Source organism: Talpa occidentalis, unplaced genomic scaffold (assembly GCF_014898055.3).
Source record: "Talpa occidentalis isolate TD23 unplaced genomic scaffold, MPIMG_talOcc4v2.1 talOcc4.14, whole genome shotgun sequence".
Taxonomy (NCBI): domain Eukaryota; kingdom Metazoa; phylum Chordata; class Mammalia; order Eulipotyphla; family Talpidae; genus Talpa; species Talpa occidentalis.
In genome coordinates this window covers 13,628,157-13,644,049 of record NW_023601433.1, presented here as the reverse complement: position 1 = coordinate 13,644,049, position 15,893 = coordinate 13,628,157, and the positions used below count along the sequence as shown (strand labels likewise).

Genomic DNA, 15,893 nt, shown 5'->3' with positions numbered 1-15,893 from the left:
CTTTCAAAGCTTTGCCACTTCCTGGACTCTCTCAAAGCTCCTTGCACAGCTGGCCACCCAGACACCCTTTCCATGTGCTCTGAGGCGGGGCCACGGCTTCCCAGCCCCCTTGACTTGCTTTCAGATTCCTTTTTCATTTAGCTAGAGTATAGCTTCAAATAACTTTTGCATGAAAGGGTATAGGAAGATAACCATCCTGTGTCTTCACATGTCTGAAGAATGTCAGCCACACACAAAGCTCCCGATTGTCATATGAGTCAGATTCAATTATGAATCAGCCACTGTTTTATCTCACATGTATTTTGAGGTCTGCTCTTTATCTTGGGTGTTTAGAAATTTCACAATAACATGTCTTCTATTTCACACAAAGGAAAGTAGAAGCAGCTAGAGAGTACAAATTCCAGCTCGCAAATCTCCACTTGTATATATATCCATTCATTCTGGGGGGATGTCAAAAGCTCCTTTGTGCTGACGACCCCAGTCTTTCCTCAGCAATGTCAAGTATTCTGCTATCATTTCTTGGAGTATTTCATCCCTGATTTTCTCCCCTTTCATCTGGAATTCTATTAGTCAAGCAAAAAATGGATCCTCCATATTCTCATTTCCATCTCTCTGTAGTTTTGCATCCATTTTGGAAATCTCAGCTTTTTCTTTAGCATTTTCCCATTTTCCTTAAATTTTTAAAAGATTTATCTATTTTTATGCATACAAGAGCTGAGGTGCAGGCCAGAGATGCAGGGGGTGAGAGGATTCATCAGAGACAGATTGGGGAACTTAACGGGCATATCGACCAAAGTACACTGCTGAGGGGAGCAGCGGGCGAGTCAGGAGAGGTCTGCTGCGCCATGTGGGTATCTCCCTGGCCGGGGATCGAACTCGTGCTGCAGAGGCTGCAGACAGCTTCACAGGCTGCATCTTAACCTCTTGTGCCACCTGGGAGGCTCTTCCTTAATTTTAAGCAATCATTTTTTTAATATTGAAGAAAGTTTCCTTGTTCCCCAATGGTTTCATCTTTACACATTTTCATCTCATCAATGCCATAGCTGAGGGTAGGACTTAGGTTTTTTTTAATTCTCTTCTGTTCCCTGAATTAGCTGTATTTTCTCCCTGGCCACCTGCTCTCTTGTTCATTTTGTCCCTTTCAGTTGCAGGCCCTTGCTTATCCAGGAAGCTATTTTGCAAACAGGTTTTTCTCCCACAGGGAAGGAATGACCAGGAACTCCACAATGAAGAGGTGTGTGTCCACTGACAGCCTCACTTTGCCATGTGCAGAGTGGAGCTGGCTGACAGGTCTCTGGAAAGGACCTACCAATTCCACATTCTCCCAACCTCTGCCTGGGTGTGAAGCCAGGAGCACGGTTGCTAGGCACCCACCCCCCAACATTTCTTTAGATGCCCTTCCCACCATGTTTTCTGCCTACCACTGACTCACTCTTTGAAAATCTGGTCCCATTTCTACCCGTACCTCCTCAGCACTCGGTCAGCACTTCAGCTTTCTGTCCACTGTTTTAACTGCTCATCATTATTTCCAGAAATTTGTTAACATCTGTGGACTGCCTCGTCTCCCTGAAATGGATAATACAGATATATTGTGAACACATCCCCAGTAAGTAACTGTTCAACTTAAATTTGAGGTTGTAAAGGGAAACAGCCTCTTTCCAGACCTGGTCCATGCGGCTCACATCCTTCTTAAAGTGTGGAGTCCACACAGGCACCGCTGGGGTTACACTTCTATGACTAGAAGAATATTGCACCTTTCACTCTTATTGTTTCCATCTGCAGAAATTCCAAGGTTTTGTCATGCTCACACCTGCCAAGCCACATCTTTCTCATGTTGCAATTCTGGGGTTAGCTGTTCTTGACCCAAGTCTATCTAGTGGAAGACACTGTTCCTTGTCACATTCCATCTTGCTATATTCATCCCATCATGTCAACAGATTATAATTTTTTTTAATTCTAATATGTCACCCAATACAGTTACCATCCCTCCTCCCTGTTGGCCGAGTCACATGGCACCGGAACCCTGTCCTCTCTCTGTATTGCTTCTCTCCTATTCTCTGTGCCTCCCCCAGGAGAGTTGTTTTGGTTAGAAGATCCCTGTCTTCAAACATCACCTTGAGCAGAATCCCAAAATATAAAGCAGGTGAGGGTCAAGCCATCCCCACTGACCACCCTCTCTGGCAAGCCCTTGAAGCCCCTTTTCAAAATCAAAGGGGTCAAGCATGGCGCCCTAAAGAAGCTTGACATTAAAACCTGCTCTGAGAAGTGTGTCCAGTGGGAAAGCCAGGGTGTGTGGAGCACAAGAAGCTGCGTGAAGAGGCACAAAGAGGAAGCAGGCAGCAGAGTAAGAGGGGCGAGGACCCAGCATGAGCAGGACGGACACCAGCCTGGAGGAGGCACCAGCTCAGCTCTGCCATCGATGACTACAGCAGGAAGAAGCAGGAGAGAGGGGCAAAGGGGAATGCAGATCCCACATACAGACAACTTGCCAGAAGAGTTTGGCCCAGGGCACATCCAGCAAGAGAGGACAGCAGCTGGAGGGGTCAAGTGGTTTCAACACTGGTGTCTCTGTGTTGTACCAGCACCAACACACCCCACCTTCTCACTGCCCAGAAACAAGGCCCAGAGCCCAGGGCCCAGTCCCACTTATTTGGCCCTGTCCCTTCTCTGAATAGAGAGCACCCTTCCCTTGATGCCCCAGTCTGACCACAGTGCACACATCTCAGCGGCACCAGGAGATCTTCCCCAGCCATAAGCCCAGCCCACGTTCCTCTCCAAACAGACATGGGCTTGAGCCCACTGTCTTGGGCCCCTTCACCATCGCGTTCTCTGCTCTGCGTTAGCAACTGGAGGCACATCTCCTTGCGGCCTTTAAGATCACCTCTCAGCATACTTTCCTTTTGGCTAAAACACACATCCATCAAGATGTCAGCCACTCTAAGTACTACAGGCCCTTCCTCGGGCACATAACTAATGGTGGTGCAGCACCAGCTTCTCCCGCAGACAGCCAGGCCGAGCCTGCAATGACTGAGTGTGTGCATGTAATGACTGTGTGCATGTGTGTGCATGTATGTGCATGTGTGTGCGTGAACGGATACTTGTATGCCTGTGTGCTCACATGCACTGCGTCCACGTGTGTGTGTGTGCATGTGTGTGCCTGCAGAGGTGAGGGGGGCAGTGTGCCTGCTTTGGGGACAAGGGGCAGCTTTAACATCTTTTCCCAACTCTGTTTGCTGTGGACTGCAGCCCCTGGGAAGCCTGGCACCCCCCACAGACAGCAAGGTCACAGAGAAGGAGAAGAAATCCCCCACAGCAACCCCCAAGGGAGGACGAGGCAAAGGAAAAGGCAAGAAGAAGGGGAAAGTGAAAGAGGAGGTGGAAGAAGAAACTGACCCCCGGAAGATCGAGTTGCTGAACTGGGTAAGTGGAAAGTGGGCTCCATTTCTTGGCATCATGGAGATCATGGAGCTGGTGACCCCCTCTCTGCAGGGGAAGGGGAGGAGGCTCTGGTCGCTTTTGCTTCGGTCCCTGCCAGGGCTCTGAATTCCAGGTGGCTGTGGCAAAGTGCTGACGAGGGTGTCAGCATTCAAATGGCAGCGGCATGAGGCAGTTGCCAGGTTGTCATAAATGCCAACCGTTCTTGCCTCAGGGGGCACTGAAGCCCTGCAGAAGGGGCCTCGGCATCTTGCTTATATTGGCCCTCTCTGCCTTGATGCATGAAAATATGAGACACAGGGCCTCCCCGGTGGTGCAGTGGGTTGAGCGCAGCACTGTGAAGCTGTCCACAGTCTCTGCAGTGCGGATTCGATCCCCGGCCAGGGAGCTACCCACATGGCGCGGCAGATATCTCCTGCCTCGCCCGCTGCTCCCCTCAGCAATATACTTCAGTCAGTCTGCCTGTTCTGTTCCCCACTCTGTCTCTGGTGAATCCTCTCACCCCCTACACCTCTGGCCTCTACCCCAGTTCTTGTATGCACAAGTAAATAAATCTTTTTAAAAAAGAATATTCTCGGACCTTCCTGGTGGCACAGCAGGTTGAGCGCCGCACTGTGAAGCTGTCCGCAGCCTCTGCAGGGTGTGTGCGATACCAGCCTGCCGCGGAGAAACCCACATGGTGCAGCAGACCTCTCCTGTTACACCTGCTACTCCCCTCAGCAGTGTATCTCCGTCCATCTGCCTGTTCTGCTCCCCACTCTGTCTCTGGTGAATCCTCTCACCCTCCTGAGTCTCTGGCCTGTACCCTGGTTCTTGTATAAAAATAAATAAATCTTTTTAAAAAATAAAAATAAATAAATCTGTAAAAAAGAAAAGAAAAAGATGAGAAACAAAGCAATTATCGCCCAAGAGATGTAGCTCAGGGAACAAACCTTTTTAGAGACAGAGAGCATGATGACGTGTGAAGGCAAAGCAGCACCCACTGGTCCCTGGCCTCACTGCTGGCAGGACACCTGCAGGACTGGAGGCCGAGGTGCTGTGGGGACAGGTCACTGCCATCGTCCTGGCCATTCTCTCTGGTGGCAGGCTGCGTGCTCCCTGGTCCCACCCGCTGCCACGGTCAATTCTTGCTCAAGGAAACAAACTACGGAAACTCGTGGCAGAACAAAACACCACTTTGGCTGTAATTTTGTAATCCCTTCAATTAGTTTTATTTTTTTTTAAAGATTTATTTATTTATTTATTTATTTATACAAGCACTGGGTACAGTCAGAAGCGCGGGAGGGTGAGAGAATTCACCAGAGCCAGAGCGGGGAGCAGAGCAGGCAGAAGGACCGAAGTACACTGCTGAGGGGAGCAGCGGGCGGCAGGAGAGGTCTGCGCGCCATGTGGGACCCTCCTCCGGTGGCCGGGGAGCAGCCGGGGAGCAGCCGGGGATCGAACCGGCGCTGCAGAGGCTGCGGGCAGCTCCGCAACCCAGCGCTCAACCGCTGCCCCACCGGGGAGGCCCTTCAATTTGATTTAAAAAGGAGAAATCATTGGCGAACTTTCACACTTTGCCAGGACATGTAGGGGCCACACTGTGAAGAAAGGGGAGGGGAGATGAGGCATGTTTACTCAAGACAAAGAGCAAAGAAAACTCTGCTGAGAAGCCCCCAGGATCAAGGTCAGAAGACACCTTCCCAGGTGTTGGGGCCCCCAACAGCCGGCGCAGTGGAGAGAGGCTACTCACGAGCTCCCTCTCCTGGCCGTGCAGGTGAATGCCCTGGAACAAGCCATGCTGGATGCCTTGGTCTTAGATCGCGTTGACTTTGTGAAGCTCCTGATTGAAAATGGGGTGAACATGCAACACTTTCTTACCATCCCACGGCTGGAAGAGCTTTATAACACGGTGAGTGTTCTAGGAGGAAGGCAAAAGAAAGCCAGCTATCTGACTATATTTGTCACTGGGGCATATGACGCATACATGCCACCAATGAGCTTGGGCTCCCTGGAATTTGGGTTCGGCTGGGCGAGCTCTCATTCGCAGCCGGCAGGTATTTCTTACTGGCTGCTGGTCACAGCCCGGCCCACATTCCCAGCACCACCACCAAGCCTAGCAGACTTTCCTTCTGAGGTGGCACTGACTCTGGTGTGGTGCGTGAGGACTAGTTTTTATATATATATATATTTAAAATCTAGCTTCCTAAGTCATTAGCAAAGTGAGAAGTTACCAAGGTAAACCATCATTTTTTCACGGGGACCCTTATTTTTTTTTTTAAATAATAAATTTTATTTTTATATTCCCCCATACAATTGCAAACGCCCCATTCTGACCCCAATCCTTCCCCTCCCGCCCCCCACCCCCCAAAAAGTGTCTCTGGTTCATAGTTTTTTGTTGATCTTGATTTTCACTTCCTTATATTCATTTTCCTGGTCCCTTATTTAAGTTTTCTAGATTCCTGCTATGAGTGAGACCATCCGGTATTTTTCTTTTTCTTTCTGGCTTATTTCGCTGAGCATGATCCCTTCCAGCGCCATCCATGTTGCTGCAAATTGCATGTGTTTATCTTTTTTGAATGCTGAGTAATATTCCATGGTATATATGTACCACATCTTCTTGATCCAGTCATCTATTTTTGGGCATTTGGGCTGTTTCCAAAGCTTAGCTATTGTAAACAGTGCTGCTATAAACATAGGGGTGCAGGTGTTCTTTGGAATTGATGTTTCTGTGTCCTTTGGGTAAATACCTAGGAGTGGAATTGCTGGATCCTATGGAAGCTCTATGTTTAGTAGGTCCAGAAATCTCCACACAGCTCTCCACAGTGGTTGGACCAGTTTGCACTCCCTCCAGCAGTGCAGAAGAGTGGGGACCCTTATTTTTTAATGCCTCTTCAGTGAGAAATGTAAAACAAAGTTTTCACAGTCAGGAGCTCCACTACATTAGCGTGGCATTGTTTGAATAAAACCCTCTTGGCGACTATTACTACAATGGGAATCTTGAGAATTTACACTTCCTTCCTCATTCGAAATATTTAAGGAGCAGAACTGGTCCTCTCCAGTTGCTTGCTAAAACTTCGTGGTGAATTTTTAACACAATATTGTGCATCATAGGAAGCTCTCAACAATGATGCAGTAAAAAGTATTATAAAACTTATAATGTGTCAGATACTTCTTAACCATAACTAGTTATCTCATGAAAGAAACAGGTCAATAACAGGTTACGTTCCAGTGCTCACACTCATGAATTCTAATGAGTAGGACAGGATTTGGCTCCAGCAGTTGAAAAGAAAAGCATTTAACATGGGTTGAACGTTTCTCTTTCAGAGACTTGGTCCACCAAACACACTTCATTTGCTGGTGAGGGATGTAAAAAAGGTCAGTCTGCTGTTTTATAATCCTTACCTACAGGTATCATTCAATTAGACTTTTTAAAGCAAATTTTAAATTTCCAAGACGTGTTATCTTATTGTGTGAATTCCTCTCTCCAGAAAAGCTACTGAAAACTAAAAATAGTAGTTTTTGAAAGTTGATTGTTAATCCCCACATACAATAGGCTGTGCTGATGACTGGTTATGGGGTTGGCACCATTGCAAAGGTCAGGGACAGCAGCCAGGGAGGCCCTGCCTCAGGCTTCCTGAGCCACCATCTGTCCATGCATCCTCATGTTCAAGTCCATTCTGAGCTCTGACACCCACACCTCCATGGTACCTTTTCACAGAAGTACCAGCAGGATGTGGCTCCTGTCACTCTGCGTTTTGGGGATTAAAGCTATTATTCCTGGCATTTTCTGTTCCCTTACTAGTTAGTACCAGAAGTTTCCCTTACTTTCTTCTGCCACTTCTTGGAGACGGTGTTCTCGTGGGTCTAGCTTGTTTCAGTCGTGTTTCCACAGGCGAGAGGATTAGATTGGGTTAATGTAAGAGTGATTCATCTTGTTAGCATGCATCCCTGGCATGCAAAGTGTGGGACGTGTCTTCAAAGTCTGAGGAGGAGAAAATAACTCATATGAGAGAAGAGAGTTTTCAGAGTCCTAAGCTTTCAAGTCATGTTTCATACGAATAGATAATTCTAATCACTGGGTATTTGGCTTCTACAGACACTCACTGGCTCAGGACAGAATCAGGAATCTGATTTCCCAGATTCCTTAGATTAGTAAGTACAAACATTCAAAAGCTACAGCTACCCAAACTCAGGCCCAACCACTTCTCACCCAAATGTCTTCAATAAACCTCCTCCTGCCTCCATTCTTATACCCTCCCATCATGCCTAGTTATAATCCTCCTATAATCCTCCAGGTCTCATGAAGTTCAAGCTCCTTCTCAGAAGCTTGCACCTACTGGGACCACCCTGCACTCCATCTCCACCCCTAGCTGCAGGCCTGTAGCTTTCTCAGGCAAGCCTTTCTCCACTCCACCCATCCAGGGGTAGTTGGGGACCCTAACATGCTGCTGCATGGGGGTTAGTGGGGGTTTGCCTCTCTCCCCAGAAGCAGCAGTCTCCCTAGAGCAGGCCTGTATCTTCTTTATCTCTGTGGATGGAATTCCCAACATGGTCATGGATCACAGCAGGAGCCAAGGAAACTCCTAATGCATGAGCGCAGGGGTTGGTAAATGTGGCCACTCCCTTTGCAAAGAGAGGGTTTTGCACATGTATTGTCTTACCAGATGGACCCCAGGTTACCACCATCCTTTAAGCCATATGAAATTAACAAAGCAATGCATGGCTTACAGCAAAAAAAAAAAAAAAAAAAAAAAAAAAACCTTAAAATCATTGGCCAACTCAGATAAGTCACTACCTTGGGCCATAAATGATTAACCAATAAGTGCCTGGATATCCTCTCTTCATGCTCTTCCCCCCTCCCCCCCACATACTTGGTCTCAACATACCCTTCTCCATTTTGGTACAAAACTGTCACCTCACCGTCTCCCAGTCACAACACATAGTCTGTGATGTTTATGTTCTAACTAAAATGGAGGGGTGTCCCCCAGAAGGGCACAGAGCACGCCATGCAGAGCTTTCATTAGGAAAGTCCCAGGGGGCAAAGGGGTGGGCTGGGCTGAGTGCTGCCCTCTCACAGCTCCCCTTGGAGTCTCTCTTCCTATTTCCATAGTCACTTCCTCCTTCTGCAGGAAATCTAGACTCCAGCCCCCAGAAGCTGGCTCCTCCCCCGCAAGCTGCTATGAAAGCATCTAAGCTCCTTCAGGAAGTCTCATACCTGCTGGGTGCTACTGCTTTTACCTTTATCCATTGAGTCCATGAACCAGCCTAGCTCTCTACCTATAGCCCTATGGGTTCTTAACTCTTCTCATTGAGAAAGTTTATTCCATTCTCTAAAATATGATTTGGTAGTGCAAGGTAAGCCACAGCACTATGAAGCTATCTACAGCCACAGCAGCATGAGTTCGATCTCCAGCCAGGGAGCTACCCACATGGCGCAGCAGACCTCTCCTGTCTCACCCACTGCTCCCCTCAGCAGTGTATTTCAGTCAATCTGCCTGTTCTGTTTCCCACTCTGTCTCTAGTGAATTCTCTCACCTCCCACACCTCTGGCCTGTACCCCAGTTCTTGTATGCATAAATAAATCTTTAAAAAATGAAATAAAACATGATTTAACCCACCCTTCCCAGCAATCATGTGGTAGTAACAGGCTGAATACTGTTTCCTATTCCGTCCTTTGCAGTAGCGTCCAGGTGGTGGCTGGAAGTGGTCCCTTATGCCTGAGGTGTGTGAATGAGGTCCACGCAGCGAACACGTTCTTGCAGCGCCTGAGACCGGCTTCTTTTCTTACAGAGCAACCTTCCGCCCGATTACCACATCAGCCTCATAGACATAGGGCTTGTGCTGGAATACCTCATGGGAGGGGCCTACCGCTGCCACTACACTCGGAAGAGCTTCCGGACCCTTTACAACAACTTGTTTGGACCCAAGAGGGTAGAACACAATGAACGTGTGGTGTTCTGTGCTTCCTCGCTGTCTTTTCCGATAGTTCAGCCTGTTCAGAACCCCCTCCCCAAGCACACAGGCCCTTTCTCCTGCAGCAACTCTCAGGTGTGAGGCCTCAGATCCCTAGCAATGCCCAAGCCTCACCTACAGCCCTTTTCTTGTACCCCTTAACGAGGGGTGCCCCACAGTCCATCAACTGTATCTGCCCTCAATCTTTGTCCACAGTAGCCTTGTCCTGGATTTCTATGTCTCTTCCTAACCGTCTCACTGCTGCAACGACCTGATCCTCTCAGATTAGGAACATCACTGCAAGAAACTCCAGGGCTGCCTTACCACCTGAAGAACCACCGCCAAGCTCATTAGCACAGGATCCCAGGTTGTCAACAGCAGCGCCTACCCTAATGTGGAAGGCCACGAACCTCAGCCTAAATCAAATCGTATTACTATATGGCCACCCTGTGCTCCCCCTGATCAAAATTGTGTGCTTGTTACAGGCAGACTCAAATGTCAGATCTGTCAGGAAGTCCCCCACTTAGAGCCCCATAGTGTTCTGTCAAATTTCTCTGGTTTTACCTGGAATAAGGGTGGAGTATCTGCATTTCTTTTGCCTCAGTTGACTTTCACTGACAAAAGCCAAGTTTCCAAATTAAAGTATTTGATTTCCTTGGATATTATCTTTAATTATGAAATACTTTGAATGTTATGTCTCCTACTAACAATACTGCTAATGTGCTACCAAAAATACGAGTACTAAATCAGTTATCTGAGAAAATTGATTTTTTTTTTCTCTTCTTTTATTATTCAGCCTAAAGCTCTTAAACTTCTGGGAATGGAAGTAAGTAGGATTTGTTGTCAATAGTTTTATGATTTCTGGGTGAAATCTATGTAGTCCTCTTTCTGTTTGTATTTGTTTAACATAAAATGGAATGTCATTGAATGAGTTTGTTTTCCCTGCTTCAAATACTCTGCCAAAAGGTATTCAGGTGATTTAGTCAAATTATGCAAAAGGATCATATATACTTTTTAAAAAGTGTTACCCAAAGCCTTTTATTGAGTTTGCAAAACCATGGTTTCAAAGCAAAGATTAAATAACAAAACAAAGGAAAAAAATGCCACCTGTACACAAAAATCACACATAATCCCAGAAGAAATTCAATGGACTGTTTTAAAGTTCTTAACAAGTACTCAAAGTCTTCTGATAATGCAAATATAATAATAAGGATTTAATATATTACATCATATCAATAAATCAAAGAAGGAAAATTGTAGGACATGACCATTTTTTAATAAATGCTAAAGAATAATTATAAAACAGACACCTTAACTTTTTTAAGACGTTAGCCTTTTAAAAATAGAATGATAAAGTGAATAATAGAATGAAATATTCCAATATGATTAAAATACATGTATATTTTATAGCAGGAGAAAACCAATAACTAAGTGATGGAGTATTTCTACTAACATCAAGGACAAGACAAATGCATTATCATTGGCATATTTCTCCTTGTTTGTTTTTCAAGTGTTCTGGAAACTACTGCATGAAACAGAAATAAATGTTAAAGAGAGAATACGCAAAAGGGGGAGTAAATAATTATTGCCAGATATATATGTGTATTGCTTTGTATCTAGAAAACCCAAGAAATCAACTAAAGTTCCTCCTAAGAGGATTGAAGTATCTAGAAATAACCTTCATAACAAACCTTAAGAACAAAATACTAGACTTTAAAGCATAGAAACAAATGGAAGATATACCACAACACACAGTATTAAATTCATGAGTCAGGAACTCCCTGGTGGTGCAGGGGTTAAAGACACAGTGCTATCAAGCTATTCCCAGACACTGCAGCATAAGCTAGATCCCCAGCCAGCCAGGGAGCTGACCCACATTGCGTAGCAGACCTCTCCTGTCTCGCTCACTGCTCCCCTCACAGTGTATTTCAGTCAGTCTGCCTGTTCTGTTCCCCACTCTGTCTCTGGTGAATCCTCTCACCCCCCCCCCCATATCTCTGGTCTATTCCCCAGTGGGGTGGGGGCTGGTCTGACATTGTTTCATTGTGGCAGGTCAATTGTGTCCTAGTCCCTTCCCAGAGGTGATTGTGCCTGGACGTGCCTGGAGCCTGATCTCAATAGCCTCCCAACTGTTTCAGTTGCCCAGCCTCCAATTATTGTTTCTCATTTTTCGTCACTGCTGAGAGATAGGTTTTCCTTCTTCCAGTTCCAGTTCTTAAAACCCTTTGTTACACATTTACAGCAAAACTCCAGGAAATGTGCTTGTTTTCTCTCAGGATGATGAGCCTCCAACTAAAGGGAAGAAGAAGAAAAAGAAGAAAAAGGAGGAAGAGATGGACATCGACGTGGATGATCCTGCTGTGAGCCGTTTCCAGTACCCTTTCCATGAGCTGCTGGTGTGGGCTGTGCTGATGAAACGCCACAAAATGGCGGTCTTCCTCTGGCAGCGAGGTGAGGAGAGCATGGCCAAGGCCCTGGTGGCCTGTAAGCTCTACAAGTCCATGGCCCAAGAGTCCTCCGAGAGTGATATGGTGGATGACATCTCCCAGGATCTGGACAACAATTCAAAGTTAGTGTGTGGGAGTGCGGGAATAGGGGGGTGTGTTAGGGACCAGGAAAAACTATTGTCATGAGTCCTTGTCCTTTTGGGAGGAGGCTGGCAAATGGGCTTCTCACTGAAGTATAATTATGTTTAAAGCTCATTCATTAATCTCTTTGTCCATTATGTCAACATGGATCCTTAAGTCTCTCTGAGAAGTTTCTAGACTGTTGTTTTGTCTATTGCCTTCTCATGTGAATGATTCAAACACAATTTTTATGCAAAGACAATAAAATGAATTTCCACAGGGAAACAGGGACTAAAGAGGATTGCAGCTTCAGTAAACATGTGCCCTTGGACTTGATCTTCACAAACCTCTCAATTTTTCTCCCCCTTGGGTGAGGCAGGGTGATTGCAGGGGACTGGAGTTGGGTATTTACCTTTTCTAGGCCAGTTAGATTCTGATAATAACCCTAGCAGGTTAGGCTTTGGTTAACTCGTTTCTCTTACCCCGAGTTTCCTGTTTGCAGATGGTTGGAAATCAAAGAGTCTGTGTCCTGCATCTCCACTATGTCCCCATAGACATGTCTGTCTAACAGAGCAGTTGCTACCACAGCCTCACCCCAGCATCTATTCCTTTCCCTCCAGAGACTTTGGTCAGCTGGCCCTGGAATTGTTAGACCAGTCCTATAAGCACGATGAGCAGATCGCCATGAAACTGCTGACCTATGAGCTGAAAAACTGGAGCAACTCCACCTGCCTCAAGCTGGCTGTTGCTGCCAAACACCGGGACTTCATTGCTCACACCTGCAGCCAGATGCTGTTGACTGACATGTGGATGGGAAGACTTCGAATGAGGAAGAATCCTGGACTGAAGGTATGTGTAACATGACTGTCAGACAGGGACAACATAGTAGCAAGGACACCTGTTACTGTGACAAGCCTGTTTTAAAAAATGGTGAACATGGAGCTTTCAGATTACGTAACTTGCCTCGGATCTGAAGGTCCGGAACCTGAACCCTGGTGGTCTAAGCCAGAGTCTGACCTGACCATTGCCTGGATTATGAGCTCAGAATCCATCCTCACTCACCATGTACCCATCAGGTTGATTCATCCACCCACCATTAAAGCAGGAAACTGGATCCAATTTCTATAGATTCTTTCACTATGAAATCATGGGATATTATTTTAACTGTTGATGGTTTTATCACATGGGGTTTATGAGACAGTGTGAAGCTATGAAAGAGTTTTAAATGGATGAAGTAGGGAGAAAATTGTTTTGCAATCATATCCTTGAGCTGCTTTTTAATTCTGTTAACTACTGGGTTATCTTAGGAAGAGATTCTAATCCTCAAACAATCCAGACAATATGGTACCTATACCAATAGGTAAATTATATTATACCTACCTCGAGGGATAGGAAAAGATAATATATGTTATATCACATAGGATGGTTCTGGCAAATAGAAGGCACTTTTTTTTCTTAAAAATATGAATGTTATGTCCAGCTGCCCGATTCTACATAGGCAGTAAGCTAATATTATACATAACTTTGGATATTAATAATCAAAAAGTGTTTAGGATACCAAGAATAATGACAAGATCCTAAAGAAAAGAAGTTCTAAAGAAAATGAAACAGGTTACTTACAAAAGGATTAGCATGAGACTTTTCATCACTAGTACTGAAACCTCAGAGGCACTGGATCAAGGCCTTCGCCATTCTGAGGGGAAATTTCTTTTTCACCTAATCCAGTCCTTTTTAAAATGCGAGGAGAGAATATTTAATAGAGGCAAAGTTCAAAGTATATACTTTCTACATATCCATTCAGAAAAACTGCCTGAGTGGGTATTCTGGCAACTGAAGGGCAAAAATTACAAGAAAGAAAAAGGTGTGATGTGGAATGCAAGAAACAAATAAAAAGTTTTAAAAATTCCCCTAGGAAAGCTGGATGCAAAGGGGGGACAGATGACAGTAGTACAAGAAGTCAGTGAAATCTAGAGTCAAAGTACTGAGAACAGAAATGATTCCAATAAACAGGTGGAATGACTAAGAAGCTACTAAGTATGGGGGCATGGGATAGGGAAACAAAACCAGTATATAATCCTTCACTAGAAAACAGTAGAGGAATCACTAGTTTTAGCAAAAACAAAAAACTGCACACACAAGTTAGGTTCAGTTATGATTCATATTAAAATTTGGAACAGCTGAGGCAATCTGTAGAATGTAAAAAAGACCACTTGACCTTTGATACCAAGAACATTCCTGCATTCTAGTAGACAATTCAGCCACAGCTTCAGGCCTCATCTTGAAGTGAGCTCATGTTCTTGGAAAAATGTTACTGGTTGGCTTCCTCCACCTATGGTGTCCACGACCTTCAACTTGTAAAAGCCTATGATATGTCTGATGTACAATAAAGCAAAGCTCAATAAAGTGGGATAGGCCTGTTCTAATTTACTTTTTGAATTTGAATCTATTTCTGGGTCCTCTATTCTGTTTCCTTGTTTGGTCTATTCACATATCTGTAACATATGTTTTATTTATTTATTTTTAAAGATTTTATTTATTTATACAAGAACTGGGGTACAGGTCAGAAGTGTGGGAGGGTGAGAGAATTTCACCAGAGAGAGAAGGGAGCAGAACAGGCAGACGGACCAAAGATACTGCTGAGGGGAGTAGTGGGCGAGGCAGGAGAGGTCTGCCGTGCCATGTGGGTTTCTCCCTGGCCAGCTGGGAATCAAATCCACACTGCATAGCACAGCGCTCAACCCGCTGCACCACTGGGGAGCCCTGTAACATATGTTTTAATTATTGATGTTTTATGGTATAATTTTTAGTACATGGTAGAAATGGGCCTTTTCTGTTGTCCTTAATAATGGCTTACTAAGAGAAATTTTCTAAGTCAGCACTGGACATTGGAAGTAGGTTTCAGATTGAAGACACACAATCTCACAGTGATTAAAAAAAAAAGTCGTCAAGATTGTCCATCTATGGGCCAGGACAACCTTTTGCTGTCCAGACTGAGTCCAGTTAAGTCCTTTGGTTGTGAGACAGATTTGTCTTCCAACTCTTGGTCAACATATTCACATTTGCCCTTAAGTTGTGTCTATAGAAACTGTGTTTGGCCTCCTCATTAGAAGTATTATTGTATATTATATTTTTTATATTATTATTTTTTAATTTAAAATTTTACCTGTGGGTCTCCCCGGTGGCACAGCGGGTTGAGCACAGTTCTGTGAAGCTGTCCACAGCCTCTGCAGCGTGAGTTTGATTCCTGGCCAGCCAGGGAGATTCCCACATAGTGAGGCAGACCTCTCCTGTCTTGCCCGCTGCTCCCCTCAGCAGTGTGCTTTGGTCCTTCTGCCTGTTCTGCTCCCTGCTCTGTCACTGGTGAATTCTCTCATCCTCCTGTGTCTCTGGCCTGTACCCCAGTGCTTGTATAAAAAAGATAAATAAATCTTTAAAAAAAAATTTAACCTGCTTTGCAACTTAAGGTAAGATCTTTGCTTTTAAAGTCAGGATTCTATACAATACTTTGGCAATTCATGTTAAAAAATTAGTGTTTGTTCTTAAATTCTCCACTGTCTGCATTTCTACCAAGATACCAAACTAGATAAGTGCAGAACATGAGAGCAGAAAAAAACATGTTCCAGAGCTGCACGATTATTGGCTGTAATTTTGAAGTTTTACCTACAACTGGGGATGTTTTTCCAGAGAATTGCCATAACTTAACAATCCATTTTTCCCATCCAATCTAGGTTATAATGGGAATTCTTCTGCCCCCCGCCATCTTGTTCTTGGAATTTCGAACCTACGATGACTTCTCGTACCAAACATCCAAAGAAAATGAGGACGGCAAAGATAAAGAAGATGAGAATATGGTCAGCGCTACCTTTGACCGCAAGAGTCACAAAAGTGCCCTCTCATTTTCAAAATTGTTGAGATGTCTCTGAATGTTGAAACCTCAGTGACTGGGGAAATTTTCAA

General features: G+C 45.1%; 1 protein-coding gene across 1 annotated transcript in view; it reads left to right on the top strand.

Moving 5' to 3' along the window:
• The window catches only part of TRPM1 (transient receptor potential cation channel subfamily M member 1), a 55,237-nt gene that overhangs the window by 17,212 nt on the left and 22,132 nt on the right, over positions 1 to 15,893 (top strand). The window contains exons 11-18 of the mRNA XM_037511404.2: positions 3,247 to 3,420; positions 5,192 to 5,326; positions 6,742 to 6,792; positions 9,208 to 9,348; positions 10,166 to 10,195; positions 11,646 to 11,938; positions 12,557 to 12,785; positions 15,665 to 15,787. Of these exons, the coding sequence (XP_037367301.1) occupies positions 3,247 to 3,420; positions 5,192 to 5,326; positions 6,742 to 6,792; positions 9,208 to 9,348; positions 10,166 to 10,195; positions 11,646 to 11,938; positions 12,557 to 12,785; positions 15,665 to 15,787 (1,176 nt within the window). The remainder of the gene's footprint in view (positions 1 to 3,246; positions 3,421 to 5,191; positions 5,327 to 6,741; positions 6,793 to 9,207; positions 9,349 to 10,165; positions 10,196 to 11,645; positions 11,939 to 12,556; positions 12,786 to 15,664; positions 15,788 to 15,893) is intronic.